This window comes from Dermacentor andersoni, chromosome 8, assembly GCF_023375885.2.
Source record: "Dermacentor andersoni chromosome 8, qqDerAnde1_hic_scaffold, whole genome shotgun sequence".
NCBI lineage: Eukaryota > Metazoa > Arthropoda > Arachnida > Ixodida > Ixodidae > Dermacentor > Dermacentor andersoni.
Window position 1 is genome coordinate 75,282,158 of NC_092821.1, and position 20,673 is coordinate 75,302,830.

The following is a 20,673-nucleotide window of genomic DNA, read 5'->3' on the forward strand; positions in this document are numbered from 1 at the left end:
GTCCTCTATAAGTTCAGAGACGCGCGCGCGGTATGGGGGAAAAAAAAAGAAAGAAAGAAGATCTATTTTGATGTCTTATCGGAGGAGCAGCGGAATTAGAGTACACGCACAACTGCCAGGCGGAGCGGTGCAGCTTTCAGATCTGCAGGGACCGCCATTCTGGATGCAACGTCCAAAGTCTCAAGGGTCCGGTGGCGCTGCACCGAACTACGCGTACACCGCAGCTGCGCGACGCGCCAGCCGCGGGGGCCCGAGCTACATAGGCGTTGAAAACAACGCTGCCCCATTGTGCGAGGGAAGCGACGCTGCTGTGCTGGTGGCGGTGCTGCCACGTACATGATAGACTGCGTCGCTCGCGATCCTTCTCCCCCTCCTCGAAAAGGAGTGCGCGCAAGCGCAGGCGTCACGCGCTGTGTAAACGCGTCTTTAGCGGCCCGTCAACGACCGCGCTTGTTCAGGGGCAATGAGTCGTGTCGGCGAGCGGGACACAGTGGACCCCCCCTTGCCCCCCCCCCCCCCTCGCTCTTCCCTCCTTCCTTACAGCTCCTTTCTGCTTCCACTCCTTCCGACTATGCCGGAGCGGGCATTCAAGTACCCGAATTGCCTGCATATAATAGACTCTGGGCGAATACACGCGGGCATCACAGCACACGTCTGTCGCGCACCAGTTGTCCACATTATTCAGTCGAAACTACTGCTGAATCGGTTATCGACTTAGGTAGGGGTGTCGTAAGAAACAGCGAAGGAAGGGTTCCCGGGACATCGCGCAACCGTGATTTGTAAAACTTGTATCTATCCATACTACAGCTACCGTTGTGCTGGTCGGCGGCTTTGTTCATTACCGAACTATGTAACGTAGAGACGAAATCTACCTGACTGCCTTCACTGTGATAAATATACATCGTCAAGCACATCATTCCTTTAATGAAGCGAATAGCTTGCTATAAGTGTACGATTATTGGCTTACGTTGACAATCATCGTAAATGGTTTCTATTGTACATTTGCGGCTATTTTTCTGACACGAAAGCTCCGGACGGCTTCCGATTTTGCCCACTGACGTAGCCCGCTAAATTGAGCGAGCAAGAAAGAAAGGTAATGGCGGCAATTATCGAGCAGCAGGAGTTCGGTTAAACAGAAGCCCGCAGATTTTCAACACTCTTCCTCGGTACATATAACAATTTTACAAATCAAGGTTGCCGTAAGTTATACGAAAAATTGAGGCATTAGTCTTGAGGCTTAGAGGCAAATGTTTCGTTTTATACGAAAACATAAAAATAGACTTTCCGCACATCTTGACTCGAAAACACGCTTTGTGTCCCGGCGCAGTGGATGGATAAGGCACGTGACCGTAAGCTTCTTGGGGCCGCGCACGCTCGCTGCTGTCGTCACGCGCCCGTGAAACTCTATAAATCAAGCTATGCTTTCTACATTCGCTAGAATTTAGCTTTCTGTCCCAGGTGCAACAAATTGCAATTCAAATGGGCGCACAGTTAACGTTGCCCTTGAACTGCCCGAACAACGTTATGACTGCACCTGGGTGCCATATACGGAATTCGTGCGGCGCGCTGCAGCACGCAAGGAAACTATACCACTGGGCAGAAGAAACATCACCCCGGCAGCCATACCAAGCGTCTCAGAATGCTGGCGTCATGAGGAGCGCCGCCATTGGCGTTGCATGGCGTCGCGCGCCTCGACGGTGCGACGACGATGAGACAGACGGGGAACCGTCGGCGTTAATCCGCGTGCAGTGAAATATTAGAGAGTTTTAGCTTGAGCGTTTTTACGGCCAGCGGGGCGGAGCGGGCGAGCGGATACACCAGCGGAGAGGCGCGCGTGAAAATAGTTTTAGCCGGGCGGATCGCCCGTCTTCTCGAGCGGAGTAGAGTCACTTGCTCTGCTGCTCCACCTATTGGTCACAATTCGAGTTAGAGTGAAAAGAATATCAATTAAACCTGCTGATAATGCGCTGAAACTGTTTAGTAAAGGTAGGTTCTTTGTTTTTAGTTAGTTATTTGGTAGGTGTTATGTTTTAGATGTACAAAAGAGCAGTCTGTTAAACAGAATATGTTCGCCAGAGCTGGCCAAGTCAAGTCGAAACAAAAGAAGTAAGCTGTTTCCGCGCGCATTCGCGAATTGTCGGCTGCTACTGCTGTTTGCATCATGCCGAAGAGCATACTACAGGACCCGCTGCTGCTGTCGCAACTGACCTGGACCGAGATTGGAGATGTGCTGTGCCTGGAGGTATTTGGAGAGACACGACGTGAGCCACTTTCAGTGCACGGACTTTTGAACATTGATGCTATGGACGATGGCGTCTTTAGGACGTATTTTCGTTTCGAGAAGGAGCATATAGGCAGACTTCAGCGTGCCTTGCGCATACCCAATAAAGTCGTAACTGCGCAAAGGGTTGCGGTTCCCGGAGATGAAGCCCTCTGCATTACCCTACGACGGCTGGCATATCCCAACCGGCTGTGTGATCTTGAAGATCTTTTCGGGCGGCACAGTTCAACGTTGTCATCACTGACGAACGAAGTTTTGCGCCACATCGACGAGCGGTTTTTTCATTTGCTCGACGATGTAAATAACCATTCCTGGCTCAATCTCGACACGCTGGAGGAATTCTCGCAGGTAAGTTGCAATTACAGCAGAATCAATGTCAAGGTTGTCAAAATTTGCAATTACAAATTCCCACTCAAAATGGCACTTAAAATTTTCAGGCCGTTCACGCAAAAGGTGCCCCGCTGACAAACTGTTGGGGGTTCATCGACGGTACAGCAAGGGCAATATGCCGGCCAACAAGAAATCAGAAACTTTACTTTAGTGGGCACAAGCGGTTTCATGCCTTGAAATACCAATCCATAATGTGCCCCAATGGAATCATTTGCCAATTGGATGGATCATACCCGGGCAGCAAGCATGACGCTGGTGAGTAATAACGAACACTTGAAATCAAGGAAGAGTGTTAAGTGCAATAATGCGATGTCGCACATTGTTTTCTCCTCCCATACCAGCTGTTTCAAAACGGGTGCTGATCATTTATAATTTCCTTCTACTTTCAGGTAACTTCGGGATTAGCAACGTATATTCGAAGCTAGAAAGGCTCGTTCAAGGGCGTAACTTCTGCATTTATGGAGACCCCGCCTATCCACTGCGACCTCTTTTGCTGAAGCCATATGGTGGTGTGTCCATCACACCGGAACAGTGCGCGTTCAACAAAGCTATGAGCAGTGTAAGGCAAGCCGTGGAGTGGGGATTTGGAAAAATTGCTGGGCTGTTTGCCTTTGTTGACTTTAAGAAAAATCAAAAGCTGTACCGCCAGAACGTGCCGCGTATCTATAAAGCTAGTGCGCTTTTGGCAAACTGTCATACATGTCTGTATGGTGCCCAGGTTTCGCACTACTTCGGCCTCGATCCACCAGATCTTGAAACTTACCTTACTCCTCGGTAGTTTTGCCATTCACACATCTTTCTGAAATGTGTTTTATTCAAGCACAAGATGTACAACACCTTTGCAGGACAGTTTTCTGGCTATTCATGTCATGCGCGATTTGCGCTCAAGAAATCAAAAATCGCTTTAGTCTGTTCGCTTAACATCATCTCTACCTTCTCAAGCAGTTTCTCATGTTCTCTGTCATACCGTCTCACTTCAAGCTCATGTTTTTTCTCCTCTAAGTCCAATCTGCGCTCCTCTAGAGCGAGATGCCGCACTTCATTTTCAATTTTTTGTTTCTCAATTTCATGCGCTTTTATGCGTAACTCGTAGTCATGTTTTTCTCGCATAGTTAACAGCTGCAGGCCGATGCTCTGTAACCCTCGGGTTCCTGCAAAAACAGACAAGCAGTTTTTTATCAACCTTAAATTCAGTTGAGCTTCTCCACTGGAGCAAAATAGTCACACATGTTTCTACCAGACGTAGTCAGTTGACATGTGACATTCGCGGGTAACCGGGACTCTGTATACAGAACGGGTACCACAATATGTATACGTTGTATCAAAAATAAAAAGGACTGTTGCGAGGACAGTAAACAGTTTATAACCCCTGTGTTTCTGCTTGTGTGCCATTTTTGTTTTGTACGTCTAGCAGAGTTCCTCTTGCAATGTAGCCTGTGTACTAACTGGCAGAATAACAATGAATACATCATTTGGTTCGGTGGGTTTTTGGGGTCCTATACACACCAGATTGCAAAGTACATGCGGAAAGAGAAATTTCTTGACCGTGTGAAAAACAATGACGATTGCGTTTTTTTTTTATCCACAATTCATGTCAAGACCACAATGGGGCAGGAAAAAGACAAACGCGCGTTCGGCGATCGGTGGTATGTTAGAGTAATGTGACTTCTAAAAAAGTATAGTGAATATGTTCAATCTGAGCGACACAAAGATTTTTGTGCCGATGGCGCACTGAATAAAAAATTCACGGATGGTGTTTAATTATGATTAAATATATCCTGCGATACCATCATCAGACATGCTAGGTTGTAGCTGCCCTGGCAATACATAATTAGCCTTAATAGTCAATTCAATAGCCTATTTAGCCTACATAATTAATTATATCCTCACTAATTATATTATAACTAATTATATGGTATATTACAGATTAATGAAGCGCTGCATAGGAGTCATCATACAACTCCTGGTACAGTGGTACATTGCGACCAATAAATAATTCGGCCGCCACCTGCCAAGGTGATCTACACTTGTCAAGTTCTGGTACAACCGCACATCAAACTATCATACAACGGCGTTTCAACTCAGCGAATCCTTAGTCTTTGCACAGTTAAAATATTCCTTCAAATACTACCTCTAGTGGTGACGGGAAGAACTTGTCTCCTAGCTGCAGGCTGGCGCTCTCCTCCTTGGTCCGTTCCAATAGTGGGCTGGGGCTGTGTTCGCCCGGCGGGGATGGGTTGCTGCTCTGGACTGACATTTGCAGAGTGCTGGCTATGCACTTGTCTGTGCACATGTTGCTCAGAACGGTCGCCACTAGTAGCAGCAGCTCCAGCAGCCGAGGTCTCTGGAGAATCCGGCTCGTACATATCGAGGAGCAGCTGAGCAGCCGGGGATTCTGGTTCTTACGTGTAAAGAAAGGTAGACACAAAAATGTAGCAGCCTTCCTAGGAGCCGCTTTTCATGCGCACAGATAAGTAATGTATATCGTCTGTTAATTTTTACAAACCTCAGCATTTGCACAATTAAGTGAGCCCACATTAAAATCAGCGTTATTATGGTTGGCAATCGTCACGCTTCGCTTTGCGAACTCATGACGTTGTGGTTTACTTTCAGTTATTAAGCATGCTAAGTTCCCTTCAATGGAACCCACGGAACTAAATTTTTTATCGGGTTTAAGTCCTACGCTGAAGCCTGGCCCGGATCTAAGTGTTCAAGGCCAAGCCCGTCCCGGGCGCGTCTTCACAGTAAGGTATCAGGCAAATCGATCATATGACCAAATAGATCTCTTTCATGTCAATCAAGAACTCCCGCCAAAGAGCTCCAGCCGCAGTAACGCTTGGAGAATTTTAATGCAAAATGAGGTGATGAGGTGTGTTCACTGGGTCGAATTTTTGAACAGCTATCTAGCGGGCGCTCACACATAACCTATAATCGGTAAAATTTCCTTGCAGCCAGTGGTATACCTTTTTTTAATGAACACAATTTAACTGATCAAGTGCACAGCTGAACTCAGCGCCTTTCAATAGAGACTAAAAATAAAAAGGGAATCGACCTCGGCTGCATCAGCAAGGAGCAACACGTGAGTGCGGCTTTTCATTCCTGCTGCTGCATCACGAGAAATGTGTTTTTTTTTTTTATCACTCATCCGAGGCCGGCCGCGCGGCACTGACGGTGATCGACTCGGTTTAGAAAGACTGCATAAGCTTTCTCTCATTTAGCATCAATTGCATTTCGATGTGTGTGCTGTTTTATTTATGAGCCATTCTCGACAGTAAGCGAGCTGAAAAATTCAATGCAGTTTGATTTGCCAATTATTGCGCGGGTTATGTTCGGAGGCTAACAGCCAAAGCAACAAAACAATAAGAACATTCACAGTAATGATCACTGAAGTGAGCTCTAAAGACTTTGAATATGACAGGCTGAGGCACTCGACTGCTCTGACTCATCGGACTTATTTACAGTGCATAGAATACCCGCAACAATTACCACTCATAAGCGCTTTTATATTGCAGCAGAGAAAATCAAAAGCTACAACATGCAAGGTTAGAGGCACACATGGTAATACTTACCATGCCTTGATTCCGTTTCGCAACTTCGGTCGGCAGCCCCGCTCGGATTACTGCTGCAGCCGGTCGCTTCCTGCATCAACATCGCATCTTCCCGTGGATCCGTCAGGGACACGGAAGCTGAACACTCGGCTGTTGCGGGCCGTTTTCTCTTCATAATGCCCCCACTTCTTGGGGTTATCCTCGGCTCATAATTTATTGTCCGCACGTAGTCCGAGAGGTCTTGAAGAATTTGTTCCTTCTCCGCGTATTGCTCTTCTGTGCCAGACCTGATTAATGTGAAAAGAGCATGCACGTCAATTAACGGCTGCCTATCATGTGCCCGGTGCTTTAGTTGTGCAGAAATAAAACTCACCTTTTAAGGTTCTTGGCGTCCTGCTGTCGCCAGTATCCGATTAGCAAATCCACGCGGTCTTTTGCTCCGCGCAGCGTAAGTTGGCGGCCCACCGCGTGGTTCACGATGCGCACAACTTCAATCCATTTATGGTCATCCCCAAACGGTCTCGTCGCTGCCACCTCACGTAAAAGGCACAAGTCTTCCTCAGCTGTGAAACACCTCCGGGCTTTCTTGACTTCTAAACGGGCCTGAGCTGCGGTCGCCGTCGACAACGCAGCAGCGCCGGCGCTTGTGTTGACGGCTGCCATCTTGAATACCCATACACGCCCGCGCGCTTTTACGCACGCTCGCGCGCTGTCTATCGCTCCGCTGGAGAGGGCTTCCCAGCGGGCGTAAGCTGCGCTCCGTAAAAACGCTGGCCGGCTCAGCGACGTGCGCATGCGCAGTGGCGTCTCCGCTCGCCCGCTCCGCTCCGCTGGCCGTAAACCCGCTGGGCTAAAACTCTCTATTATATAGATAACGTTAGCTCGACATTCACTGCCCGTTCCACCTATAAAGACCATGCATACATGCAGCAGCTCGGCAACACTCTATTGTGTGCTTACAGTGTTCGTGCGCACAACGCGCCATGCCAGGAGCGGAACGCTGCCGCATGACTCCGCCACCGAGGCGATTGGGCGCATAGCGTTTCAACGCTGCGTTCACGTCGCCTCGTGTTTCTTTTTGGCAGCCAACCGCACTGCGCGTTTCTGGATCGAGACGCTCTAACCAACCGCGAGCGAGCGAGCTGCGCCTGCGCCGTCGATAGCGGGGCAACGGCGGCGGCGGCTTTGACTAGCGTCGACTAAAACCCCTTAAACTTCGTAAAGTAGTGACACGCTTTGAAGAATGCCGGCTCCTCCTCGCGCACTCTGGCCGAGGCCGACGCTGCATCGCTATTGGCCTAATAGCATCACGTGGGCCCTCGCGCCGTGCATCAGCGCCATTTTTGCTCGAGAAGCGACCACGGAGTGGCGAGGAGCGCATGTTGGCGCCGTTGCTACGCTCGAGCAGTGTAGGCGGCGCCACGGTCGAGGAGGGAGCGTTAAAGAGAGGAGAAACGAGGAGGAGTGAAGGCGGAGGAGGAGAGTGTCACTACTTTACGAAGTTTAAAGGGCTTTAGTTTATGCCGGTGCGATAAAGTTTCATAACATTGATAATGCCACCGGGCTAGCTGCGTGGAGATGAGCAAGTGGCACAGTACTTCCGCATACTTAGACAGCTCCAAGAAGAGCTTCTGCGTGAATTTTTTTCAGAAAGGAAGCATATGGGGAAGTTTATTGAATCCCGTAACATATTAACGACTACTTGCTTTGTAGTTCAGGAAGGTTTACAACTTCTCAGACCATTACAGTCGGGCTTTAGGACATAAATTGCACGGACACCAGACAAAGCCTTTCTTGCAATGCTAATTACGTGCTCTTAAAAAAAAAGATATATATATATATATAGACAGGATGGGAAAGACAGGTAGGCTAACCGGATGAGATTCTGGTTTGCTGCCCTGCACTGGGGGAAGGGTAAGGGGAAATGAAAGACGGAAAGAACAGGCGGAGAGAAAAAGCAAATTAACGGGGGAAAATGTAGGGAAGGTCGTGAACGTCCATGACAATTACAGTCTCTCCCATAGGCCACTCGAACGTAAAAATTTCAATAGTTCCTTCACTGCCTTCCGGTATGACGACTGTTTAGGTCGGCGTTCCAGGACTGTCTGCTCCGAAAACGGCCAGTCGTCAAAACGCGCCAGCGCGGTCGCGATTGACTTCCTGTGTGCACTGTGTCGGGGACAATGACAAAGAACGTGGTCGATAGTTTCCACGTCGCCGCAGTGGTCATACGCAGCACTATCCTTCCATCCGATGTGGAAAGCAGACGACTTCGTAAATGCGACGCCAAGCCACAATCGGTAAAGTACCGTTGTCTCGGGTCGGGATAGTCCAAGTGGAGGCTGAAGGTTCAGACGGTGTAGACGTCACTTTTCAGTGGCTCTCTAGCGACTGTGGCATAATGGGTAGCGAACAGGCCGATGAAGCTGCTCGATCTGCTCATGAAGGCGGCGGGCAGGAGCCAATCCCGCTTTCAAGAACAGATGCAGCAGGGCAACTTCGATTGCTTGCATATGGTGCCTTGCAATCGTTGTGGAACACACCTAGTTCCCTGCTCTTAATAACCATCTGTAGCGTCTCTGTCATGCAAATACCTTTTCTTCCTTACTATTTCACCGATATTTCTAATATACGGAAAACATCAAAGCCGGCAAGAAAGAATTCCACTCGTGGCGTGAATTAAATCTTTAACCTGACACCTGGATCGATAAAAAAAAGAAAAAAAATATAGCTCATTTCAGCTCAATCATATACGCTGTGCAAGCTCGAATCGATCAGTTCCTAACGAGACAACTGTCGCGTTCGCAGTAGCGGAGGTCGGCGAGTTTATTCCGTTCGACACACGACATCCGATATATATGATATTCTTTGTTTTGGCTCAGAGGGTAAAGAACGATCGACGTCGCTAAATATCTCAGCTTACTGTTACAAGTACTAGAAGACCGCCGCGTGACCGCGCCGCTTCTATTGCGGTGGCAATTACTCGCGCGCCCGCGGGGAGCGTTTTCGCCGTCGTCGCCGCCACGCGTGCTGTTACAGCATCGACGGCTGCAAGCGCGTACGTGGAGGTATGTCTGCAGGTATACCCTAGAGACGCGCAGTGCATTTGGCTGCAAAAACAACAAAGCCATTGGTGGTCGCACCCTTACGTTCCACCAAGTCAGCCGCGCAGCGAAGCCGGGGCCAGCGCTCTGCCATCCGTTACTACGAGACGTTCATTTGAGGGATCGTCAGTCGTTTGTGCGCAGGCGCGAGTAAGAGTGGGCGCGACAGAGAAAATCTGGGGGCTTTTGCTCCTTGGATATATGACTGGCCACCCTGTATACGCAATGCCTCATAACCTCGAGCGTACCGGAATCTTGGAAGAACGCTAACATAATCCTAATCCATAAGAAAGGGGACGCCAAAGACTTGAAAAATTATAGACCGATCAGCTTACTGTCCGTTGCCTACAAAGTATTTACTAAGGTAATCGCAAATAGAATCAGGAACACCTTAGACTTCTGTCAACCAAAGGACCAGGCAGGATTCCGTAAAGGCTACTCAACAATAGACCATATTCACACTATCAATCAAGTGATAGAGAAATGTGCAGAATATAACCAACCCTTATATATAGCTTTCATTGATTACGAGAAAGCGTTTGATTCAGTCGAAACCTCAGCAGTCATGGAGGCATTACGGAATCAGGGTGTAGATGAGCCATATGTAAAAATACTGGAAGATATCTATAGCGGCTCCACAGCCACCGTAGTCCTCCACAAAGAAAGCAACAAAATCCCTATAAAGAAAGGCGTCAGACAGCGAGATACGATATCTCCAATGCTATTCACAGCATGTTTACAGGAGGTATTCAGAGGCCTGGAGTGGGAAGAATTGGGGATAAAAGTTGATGGAGAATACCTTAGCAACTTGCGATTCGCTGATGATATTGCCTTGCTTAGTAACTCAGGAGACCAATTGCAATGCATGCTCACTGACCTGGAGAGGCAAAGCAGAAGGGTGGGTCTGAAAATTAATCTGCAGAAAACTAAAGTACTGTTTAACAGTCTCGGAAGAGAACAGCAGTTTACGATAGGTAGCGAAACACTGGAAGTGGTAAGGGAATACATCTACTTAGGGCAGGTAGTGACCACGGATCCGGATCATGAGACTGAAATAACCAGAAGAATACGAATGGGTTGGGGTGCGTTTGGCAGGCATTCTCAAATCATGAACAGTAGGTTGCCACTATCCCTCAAAAGGAAAGTGTACAACAGCTGTGTGTTACCAGTACTCACATATGGGGCAGAAACCTGGAGGCTTACGAAAAGGGTTCTGCTCAAATTGAGAACGACGCAACGAGCTATGGAAAGAAGAATGATGGGTGTAACGTTAAGGGATAAGAAAAGAGCAGATTGGGTGAGGCAACAAACGCGGGTAAACGACATCTTAGTTGAAATCAAGAAAAAGAAATGGGCATGGGCCGGACATGTAATGAGGAGGGAAGATAACCGATGGTCACTAAGAGCTACGGACTGGATTCCAAGAGAAGGGAAGCGTAGCAGGGGGCGGCAGAAAGTTAGGTGGGCAGATGACATTAAGACGTTTGCAGGGACAACATGGCCACAATTACTACATGACCGGGGTAGTTGGAGAAGTATGGGAGAGGCCTTTGCCCTGCAGTGGGCGTAACTAGGCTGATGATGATATGTACTACGGAGCATAGAGTTTCACACAATAATTCTACGGAGGAGGTTTCTTAGCGCGTGTTATCGGCGCACTGGCATTGGGAAGTGGGGTCGAGTTTGTATACGCTTGGACGCTGGCTGCCGGCGCGGTAAAGTAGGTGAAGCAGCGGGCACTGGGGCCCGATTTGGTGACTGCTGTGTCGGACAGACTGTCCCGCAACTGCGGCGCTCGTGCTAAGTCAGTCGTGCCGGATCATAGCTTGCGACTGTAGTAGTGCCCGGGGCCGCATATATTGAAAATCTAGCGCCTTAGAAACCGCGGTTGAACGCAAGTGGGTGAAAGGCCGCCGGTGACGATGACTGATTCAGCACCAGCGCCGCAGGCCCGAGAAAGTCTGTCCAACGTACGTTCAGAGGCAAAGTTCTGACTGGTGTTACAGAAGTCGCGGAGTGCGGTATATAGCGCTGAACTTATCGTCACATGTTGGCGCCTAGACGTAATTATATTTATTTGATCGTGTTTTTACTAATTGTAACAACGTGTCACTATTTCGCATTATTGGCGGCACCTTCAGGACACCAAAGCTAGAACCCGGACTGGTCCGTGGGTTGGGGCGCGCCGTGGCCTACGCGTTACAAGGATGTATAACATCGGCTGTCTGCTAACGCAGACAGCCAATTTTTTATGCGAACACCCCTGACACGATTCGGCCTATACGTGGCCCCAGCCCACGGGCCGCCCTGCTTCCAGCTTTTATCCCCCCGCTAGTAACTCAGGAGACCAATTGCAATGCATGCTCACTGACCTGGAGAGGCAAAGCAGAAGGGTGGGTCTGAAAATTAATCTACAGAAAACTAAAGTAATGTTTACCAGTCTCGGAAGAGAACAGCAGTTTACAATAGGTAGTGAGGCATTGGAAGTGGTAAGGGAATACATCTACTTAGGGCAGGTAGTGACCACGGATCCGGATCATGAGACTGAAATAACCAGAAGAATAAGAATGGGCTGGGGTGCGTTTGGCAGGCATTCTCAAATCATGAACAGCAGGTTGCCACTATCCCTCAAGAGGAAAGTGTATAACAGCTGTGTCTTGCCAGTACTCACGTATGGGGCAGAAACCTGGAGGCTTACGAAAAGGGTTCTGCTGAAATTGAGGACGACGCAACGAGCTATGGAAAGAAGAATGATAGGTGTAACGTTAAGGGATAAGAAAAGGGAAGATTGGGTGAGGGAACAAACGCGGGTAAATGACATCTTAGTTGAAATCAAGAAAAAGAAATGGGCATGGGCCGGACATGTAATGAGGAGGGAAGATAACCGATGGTCATTAAGGGTTACGGACTGGATTCCAAGGGAAGGGAAGCGTAGTAGGGGGCGGCAGAAAGTTAGGTGGGCGGATGACATTAAGACGTTTCATGGCCACAATTAGTACATGACCGGGGTAGTTGGAGAAGTATGGGAGAGGCCTTTGCCCTGCAGTGGGCGTAACTAGGCTGATGATGATGATACCTCTTGGGTGCCCTGGAGATGCTGCGCCGCCTGCTTTATTATAAACTCAGCTGCTCTCCTGAGGCCTCCTTTTGCCGGTTACATGTGCCTTCCTGGAGCAGTGCATGCAAAAAATGCAATCTATCGTGGCGACGAAAAAAGCGACCCGCGACTTATACAACGCCAGTCAGAACCTTGCCCCCTGTCAGACACAGTGACTACAAAATGGGGCGCCCGTGCCCCCAGCCCCACCGCGCGGGCAGCCAGCGGCAGAGCAACAAACTCGACCGCAATCCGCAATGCCGGCATGTCTAGGGGACAAACGCATACAACACCGGCTAAGAAACCTCCACCGTAGTGCCCAGGCAGAGTCACATATTCAGGGAGCAAAAGCGCCCAGATTTTTTCTTTCGCACCCACTCTTACTCGCGCCTGCGCACAAACGGCTGGCGATCCCTCAAATGAACGTCTCGTTCCGTTGCTTGCATCATAGCGTCCGTGTCAATCAAGTGAGCACGGCCTCCACCAATCACGGCTGTGAATTACAGTGCACGTCGGGAGAAGGACAGGAAAGCGTGCGCTGGAACTCACCGAACATGGAACTCATTCATACAATCCGTGGAACACCGACCACAGCCCGCGGTCTCGAACCTTGTTGCAGTCCACCCACAAAACCGCAGCGGCCCTCTGCCCTCCGTGAACCCGCTCTCGGAGAGAGGTGAAGCCATCACCTGTCGCGACTTCATCTCTGCAAGAGAGCCGGGCATGCTGTAGCTGGGGTTCGGTCACAGCTCTGGTGGTATATATACTCAGTGTAAACGCTATAGGCTGATGGGAAAAGAAAAGCGCGTCAATCGTTTCCAGCTAAACAAATTTATTGGCGGAGCCTTTGGTATATATCGCGATATCCTCAAACAAAACTTGCCAACACTCTCATGTTTCATCCTAAATAAAACTAGGGCCACAAAGTTATAGATTTGTATGGGCCAAATTAGCCGTCCTCAACACGCGCAGGAACAGAAAGCGTCTGACATCACGGAAATTGGCGAATGTGATTGGAAGGGGCATTTACACAAATTTTCTTTGAGTTTGGCACTGCGCTACATACTTGCCGTTGCATTCTTAAGTTGTCAGTGACTGTATAGTCTTCCTGCTGTGAAACTGGGGACCTCCATGATGCATACGGTGGTCAAACGCTGACGATTTCCCTTCGGTCTCATCTATAGTGCACCCCCGAGATGCGATGCCTGCAACGCCGGTGTCGAAGTTTCTCATGACGCCAGCGAGATGTCCCTGTATATGCTCCCCAATACAGCAACTATACACGCAAGCGTTATGAGACGCCTGGTTGCTGCCAGGGCACTGTTTCTGCTGCGCGGCACAATATGCGTCGCGTGTCGCGCCATTATTACAGTGAACTAGAGCATATAAAAGAAAAAGGTTCTAGTACACTCTACCAATATGTCGCCCCTGTATATTCTTAGAAAACCACCCAATGGAGGAGCTTCAGCGGAACGCTAAGCCTTGATATCGCTTTCCATGGTTCGCTTATAGCTTGAAATTACCCATTTTGTTTGCAAAGCACGATCACCGAATCGTACAAAACATGGCACGCGTCGTGTAATAGTAATTCGTCACAACGTGCGTAGTCGCAGCAAAGAGCCGCCATCGCAAGATCGCAACATTGCGGGATGGTGCAAGTGCCTGTCGCCTATACCAAGTATACCAATTGCAGGAGTGAGAGCACTTAAGTGCGATTGCATGCCTTAATTGTGCCGGTCTGTGACTCTTTCGCCACGACCATATTGTTAAGCTTTCCTCTTTCTCTCTCGTTCGTTACGTTTCTCCTCCTTTTCTGAAGGAAAAGAGTGGAGTAGCCGGAGACGTGCTTTCTCAACATATTTGTGGGAGGTGGCGCGAAGAGGTGAACGCCGCAGCCGCGGTTTATATTAGGCCGGCCAGCCATGGTGGAGCGGGATTCCGGGAGCGGACGACACCGCCGCCGCTCATGTCGAGCGCGCTGTCGCGCTCTGTCCTCGCGTTACCTGCACGTGAGCCCGTATTCTCCTTCGCCTGCTTAGATGTGATAGTCACGCCGCTACATATTCATTCAACATCCAGCATATTCAAACCTTATGTGCAGAATTTCGCAAGAATTGTCGGAGCATGAAATTCACCAAAAAAGTTACATTTACTCGCCTCTGGAGAGTCTTTGTTTGTTTGTTTGTTTTTGTTAAGGATACTAGAGGTAGTCGTTTTAAGAGGCGTAATTTGCACCTTTCGGTATACGAGTCGGATGCATTAATTGGCTGCGGCGAAATTTCGTTTCTCCCATAGAATGTAACATACTGCGATGGTGTCTCGCGCTTGGAGGCACACACACCTATTAAACTTGGATTTCCCCTGCATAAACAACGCCGTCAGGCGACGCCACGAACCCACCGCGGTATCCCAGATGTAATGGCGTCCCGCTATACTGAGAACGAGGTCGCTTGTTCGATCCCGGCTGCGGTGGCCGCATTTCTTTGGGGGCAAAAAAGCGCTAGTGTACTTAGATTTAGGTCAGAACTAATCCGTAGTCACCCACTACGGCGTACCTCAAATCACATCGTGGTTTTAGCACGTAAACTCCCAGAATTTAATAAGTTATAACAACGCCAAGGGCTCCTTATTCATGGCCCATTCGCACCTTCCACAGCACCCCAAGAAAAAATGTGCGTCCTTTGCGGCTTATCTTGTCATCAAACGATAATCGCGCCATTTATCTCTCCCGCCTCTGTTTTGTCTAAAGCTGTATGCCCATTACTTCGCGTCACTCACGGCATGCGCATATCAGCGTGACATGGTGTACCTGACAGGAAGTGCTGAACGCGCAGTGCTAAAGAAAGGAAGTGCGCGCAAGGTAGATGAAGGTTATTTCTTTGGGTTACCACGATAAGCGCAAAAGGGCGCAAATTTTTGTCAAACTGCTTGGCACTGGCTGTAAGCCGGAAAAGAGGGGTTCATATTGATGCGTGCCTTCTCGTTGCGCCACAATTCTCCAACATTCCGGCCCCGATGACGTCAGCACAAACCATCTATACAGTCTGACTACGTCCGTATACATGCCGGTAGCTGACTGTCGATGTCCAGATGGCAGCGATTCCGAGTCACCGGAACGAAGACATGCGTTCCTTGCATGCATATGGCACGTCCATTAGGCCATCGCCCTTCGTCCGGCAGCTGCATTTAAAAGCGAGTCTTTCTTCTAACCGAAGGTCGCGGAGTCCACGTGTACACAGCATGGCGAAAGCGCCGACTGTGGAAGCCCATGCAACCACATACCTTGTGCATTCTTGGCGCGGTTCCTTCCGCTGACGTGGTGTGGATGACGCTATATCTATACGCCGAAGGCAAAACAGCAAGAAAAACGTTCCCCGCCCTTTACCAGGTATTCGTGCAACGAGCAGTTAAGGCAGAAGAGACATGGCGGGCCGAATAAATGACTAGCACATTCCCATGCCGCGATAGTGAGCGGCAAGACAATGCGACTTCATTCACAAGCCGTGACGTGGTTTGCCTCGCGGTACGGCACGCGACTCGGGGGGACCGCGTGTCGTTGCTTTGCAGCGAGTCCGCGCCTTTCTGCGACATCTGCGCATTGCTGCGGCTCGAAGCGCCCGTGCACAAAGAACAAAGCTTGCCACGCGCCCGCGCTTACACTGTATACGTGGGCAAGGCCGGAAGTTGAGCTTCCCGTAAACGAGGTTGTGGTTGGTCGGTGCCCGCGGTGGTGTACGGCTGCGGCGATGCGGTTTTGCTGCCGCGAGCGTGGCACGCGACACAGCGGAAACGGAAGAGCTGACACCGCGCGCTTCCGGTGTGGGAGGCACGTGACCCGGGTTGGGGTGCCCTACCCGCGTTTCTCATCTAACGATGTCTCGTGGGGAGGGGGGGGTGCAGCTGGGGTGATGTGGAATACCAGCACACCTTTTGTTTTGTTTGTTTTTTCATTCCTATTCAATAATAGCCTTCTTGTTATGTACTGTGCAATGAATTGTCGATCACCACCGCAGCGTAAATTAGTGGACGAGGCAACGGGTGGCGGAGACTGGGACACCCCCCCCCCCCCCGCCCTCCCCCAACTGCCTTTCCGGACACCCCCCTTATATCGTTCGTGCCTGGATCCGCCAACGAAAAGAAGGTTCATGCAACGTGGATTCGTTTGTGAATCTGACATATATATAGTATGGCTTGAATATAACTTTCTTGGGCGATCGAAGTGGTGTTTACTGAAAGACATGTTTCTTGTAGCGCTAAAAAATTCAGAAAAGTAAAATCCAGTGAAAGAAAAGCGCCTCTCTTTATGTCTGCTGTTCCCGATCGCTGGTTCTTTCGTTTCGGAACTTTTTGCAATACAAAAATTCTCACAGTAAGACTTATTTCGTGTGCAACACTGCGTGAGAAATAAATCTCTTCTTGAAGATGCCATCAGCGGTAAATGAATGCTCTCTCTCTCTCTCTCTCTCTCTCTCTCTCGCTCTGCGTAATATCAATCGACCATATGAGTTCAAACAATGCAGCCGCGATCAAATATCTGCGAGGCTTAATTATCCGCGAAGGCTGCATATGCATCTGCCAGTATACGCTTGAGGAACGAAATCGAAGCAAACAGATTCCTTCCGTATGGCTTCATGCATGCTATGGTGGACGACAATTATTGGATGACGATTATGATGTGGTTGACAATTATTCTCTTTAATGAAACTCCCTCCACCTGGCGGATTTCCGCAGGACTGATCCAGTGACACAATACGGCTAGTGACGCATCCCGAAATCTCTTGCGGCCGGGGGAATCCCGAAGGGTCGAATTGATTTCGAAAGTTCCTACTTTGGCTTAGGCTTCTCTAATACTGACCAAATGAACGCTACTATGAATCGCACCACTCTTCCACGCTTTTCAGCTCCGCGAGAGCCCCACATAACATTCGCATCAATAGCGGCTTCTGCTTTCGTACTGCTAAAGTCTCTCACTCTTTCCTTGCTCCTCCTCCTCCTCATATACTGCTAAAGTGTGAGCGGGTAAGATATTAAAATAGTTGTTGCAGTATATAGCCTACGAGTCGGAGGGAATTGCCGGTCTTGCGGTGTTTTCAGTACGGCAGTTGTGCACGACCTACCGGTTTTACGTATCTTGCCTGCAACACATATAGCGAGCGCTCGTTGAATGGAACGAGGGAGCGGTATTTCGACGATGCGATTCAAACTCGATCATCCCAAGCATGTAGGACGTTCTTTTCTCTCACACTCACTCCATTCCCCATCCCCCCTGCGCACGCACAATCATACCGGATGAAACAAAATAACTAAAACGAACGAAAAACAAATTTACAGAGAGGACGGTCGTGGCACCTTCCGACGTCTCGTCTTTCCTGTTTACGCTGAGTCATTCGCGCTTTCAAGTGGCGCTGCGGCGGCGGCGCCGCCACGTACGTAGACGCCTCGTTTTATTACAATCGGCACGGCGCAGTTTGACGTCGTCAGCACGTTTCTCACGCGGGCATCCGCGCTACCGACCGCACGCCTCTCCCAGCGCTTACAGTCCACTTTCTCCTCGGGGCTTGTCCCTCCAGATCTTTGCGGGCGGCGCCCCAGTTCTGCCTACCGCGCGCAGACGTCACCGCAATAAGCCAATTTGCTCAATCACTTTAGCGTCCTGCTGCGCGCTCTCGACAGACCCTGCACGCAACCGCGTCTCGGGGGCCGGCGTGCGCAGCTCCGTGCGACCGAATCTGTCGGCGTCGTGTATTGATTCAATGACTCTTGTCTCCTCGAGCGCTCGCGAGCGCCGCAGAGATTAAAAGGTAATATGCGAGTCCGTACTGCGTAAGATCTGAAATGCGCTGACGGGGTCCTTTTGCTCCCGTCGAGTTTGCCGCGTAGCCGAGCTGTGATTTGATGGAATTATACCGCGTGTCGAACTCCCGCATGTATCGATTCTTTCTTTCTTTCTTTCTTTCTTTCTTTCTTTCTTTCTTTCTTTCAGCCACGTTTCGGAGGATGCCATTTTCCCGTGATTTTTTGCTCACACCGATGAAAAATCTGAGAGCGATTTGTTCGCTCGGCTTTCAATAGACGCGGTTCGGACGTCCCTCTATAACGCAGTTGTCTCTAAGTGCGTTCTCAGAACGCGATTATTCTGTGCCGGCATTACGCTAGCACCCGCAATCTCTTAATTCTGCGGATAACTGTTCGCATTTTAGGCGTTACATAGTCTTTCCTTTTTTTGATTTTGCTAACTCCAACGAAGTTCCGACGTCGACGTATACTCGATCGTCTTGAACGATGTGTATAGCCGGGTCACAGCTATAAACACGGCGAAGAACACCGTATACGCACGCACTATATGTAACATGACCGGGGTGGTCGGAGAAGTATGGGAGAGGCCTTTGCCCTGCAGTGGGCGTAACCAGGATGATGATGATATGTAACATCGATATGCAGTACTTATTTCACACCGATACTGACGGTGCACAGTGCAATCCTTGAGCATATGTGCTCAAGCGGTATTCTTAGTGAAGCTTTCGTTCTTTTTTTCTGCAGCGAAAGCTGTATATGTCTAACCGATTTGCCCGTCCCTCTGTCGCCTATACGCCGAAAACTACTCCGACACAACCCCGTGCGCATGCGCGAAAGGAAAAAAAGATATAAAGAGAAAGAGAGGCGCGCGATTGCTTCCGTCAGTAGTGACGTCGTTGCTCTCCGTCGCAGCCAAGCGCGCGCGCAGCAGTTTCTCTCCAGCTCCGAAATGGGTGGGCCACGCGTTAAACGTACTCCTGGGGAGCAGGCAGCTTTCGATCAGCAACGCCGCGAGCGTGGCAGAACCGGGAACGAGCCCGTCCAAGCCGTGCCGATGCTGCAACCCGGGCAGAACAGGCTCGTGCAGCCTAGCGCAAGCAGCAACTGCATACACAGGATTCGGCAGCCTACCAAGCCGCCGTTTAATGAATAATCGGGATTAACCCAGTGTTAAACAGCGGAGCCGCACGTTTCAGCTTCGCTGCTTAGCCGTCTGCAAGAGTGCTTCGGCGGTGGTATTTTTTTTTTACAATTTTAAGTATTGCCGCTTTGATAACTAACCGAATCGTTTCGTCCTTGCGCCTCGACATCGCAAATAATTTCTGTCGTTGTCCCTGGAATAACTCTCATCTTGAGTTTTCTTATGCGTTCGCATAGAAAGTGTGTGTCAGCGCGAAGCTTTAAGAAACTTGAAATGGGTGACGTTCCACCGTTGATGACGAAATATTTAGGCGCTTAAAGTTTGGCATACCGCCATGCCATCATCATGTATACATACATGTATGTAAGTGTAAGTTGCCAATTTAGCTTGTCTTTATTTCCTCTCTGATGTATCCGTAAAGGGACACTCAGAAATAATATATGGAGCCGAGCTAGACTGAAAGTACGAAACTTCTGTCATAAACGAATTCGTCATTCGTAGCGAGAAGTCAGTTTCTAAGCTAGAAATGGATGAAAATTAAGAAATATATATAAAACAGAGTGGCGACGCTTATTTTGGAATATGATCCCCTCACGTGATATAAGCTTCAGAAGAACTTCAGTTTGGCCTAGTTGGCATTGTTATTCGCGGTCAATATGATAGGCTATCCCGTGATGTCAGCATGTTCCCGCTGATTCACAGAGAAAGCGACTGAAAGTATAGGGTCACGTCGAGATTACGTCAACTCATCCGTTTTGGCGCGGGCGATTCAAATTGAGGGGCAACCACTCGAGCTTCGGTGGGGATTTTCTGCGCCACAAAGTCATGTACTGGCACACAGAAAACGATGCTAAACTTATGGACGAATAGACCATCGATATAACTCGGCTGAATATTTTGCTTAGCCCCTCTTTAAGTTAACACGTGGCAGCTGTCTGCAAAGATCCATTTAGAATAATATTACGATTAAAACAACTAGATTAGTTTCAGAGAGAAATGTCCCAATCATGAGACTTCGGCACGCCTCGATGCCCACGTGCAGGCCTCTGGCTGCACGGAGTCTTCAAGCTGCCGCTACGGGGCGTCCCTTCTATGTAGAAGTGCGTGACCGAACGACGAGCTCAGCGGCGATTGCCCCTCGCGGAGCACGCCGGAGGCGTCGAAGGAGCCTCGGCTCGTGATAGCGAGATGGGGTTTCACTCGACACGAGTTCTTTTTTTACAGCCTGCGGTATAATGTACCCGCCACCCGAACCGCCCGCAGCTGTGCTGAGTGACGCCACCACCAGGAGTCCGATAACGCGTGCGCGGTCCCAC

The 20,673-nt window shown here is 49.5% G+C and overlaps 2 protein-coding genes across 2 annotated transcripts in view; both read left to right on the forward strand.

Annotated features, from left to right (window-relative positions):
• Positions 1 to 20,673, forward strand: part of LOC126538836 (heparan sulfate glucosamine 3-O-sulfotransferase 6-like) — a 119,846-nt gene that overhangs the window by 75,507 nt on the left and 23,666 nt on the right. The window lies entirely within an intron of this gene.
• LOC126548378 (uncharacterized) lies at positions 2,162 to 3,449 on the forward strand. The gene is made up of 3 exons (XM_072290125.1): positions 2,162 to 2,629; positions 2,719 to 2,926; positions 3,061 to 3,449. The coding sequence occupies exons 1-3, from the start codon at positions 2,162 to 2,164 to the stop codon at positions 3,447 to 3,449; spliced, it is 1,065 nt and encodes a 354-aa protein (XP_072146226.1).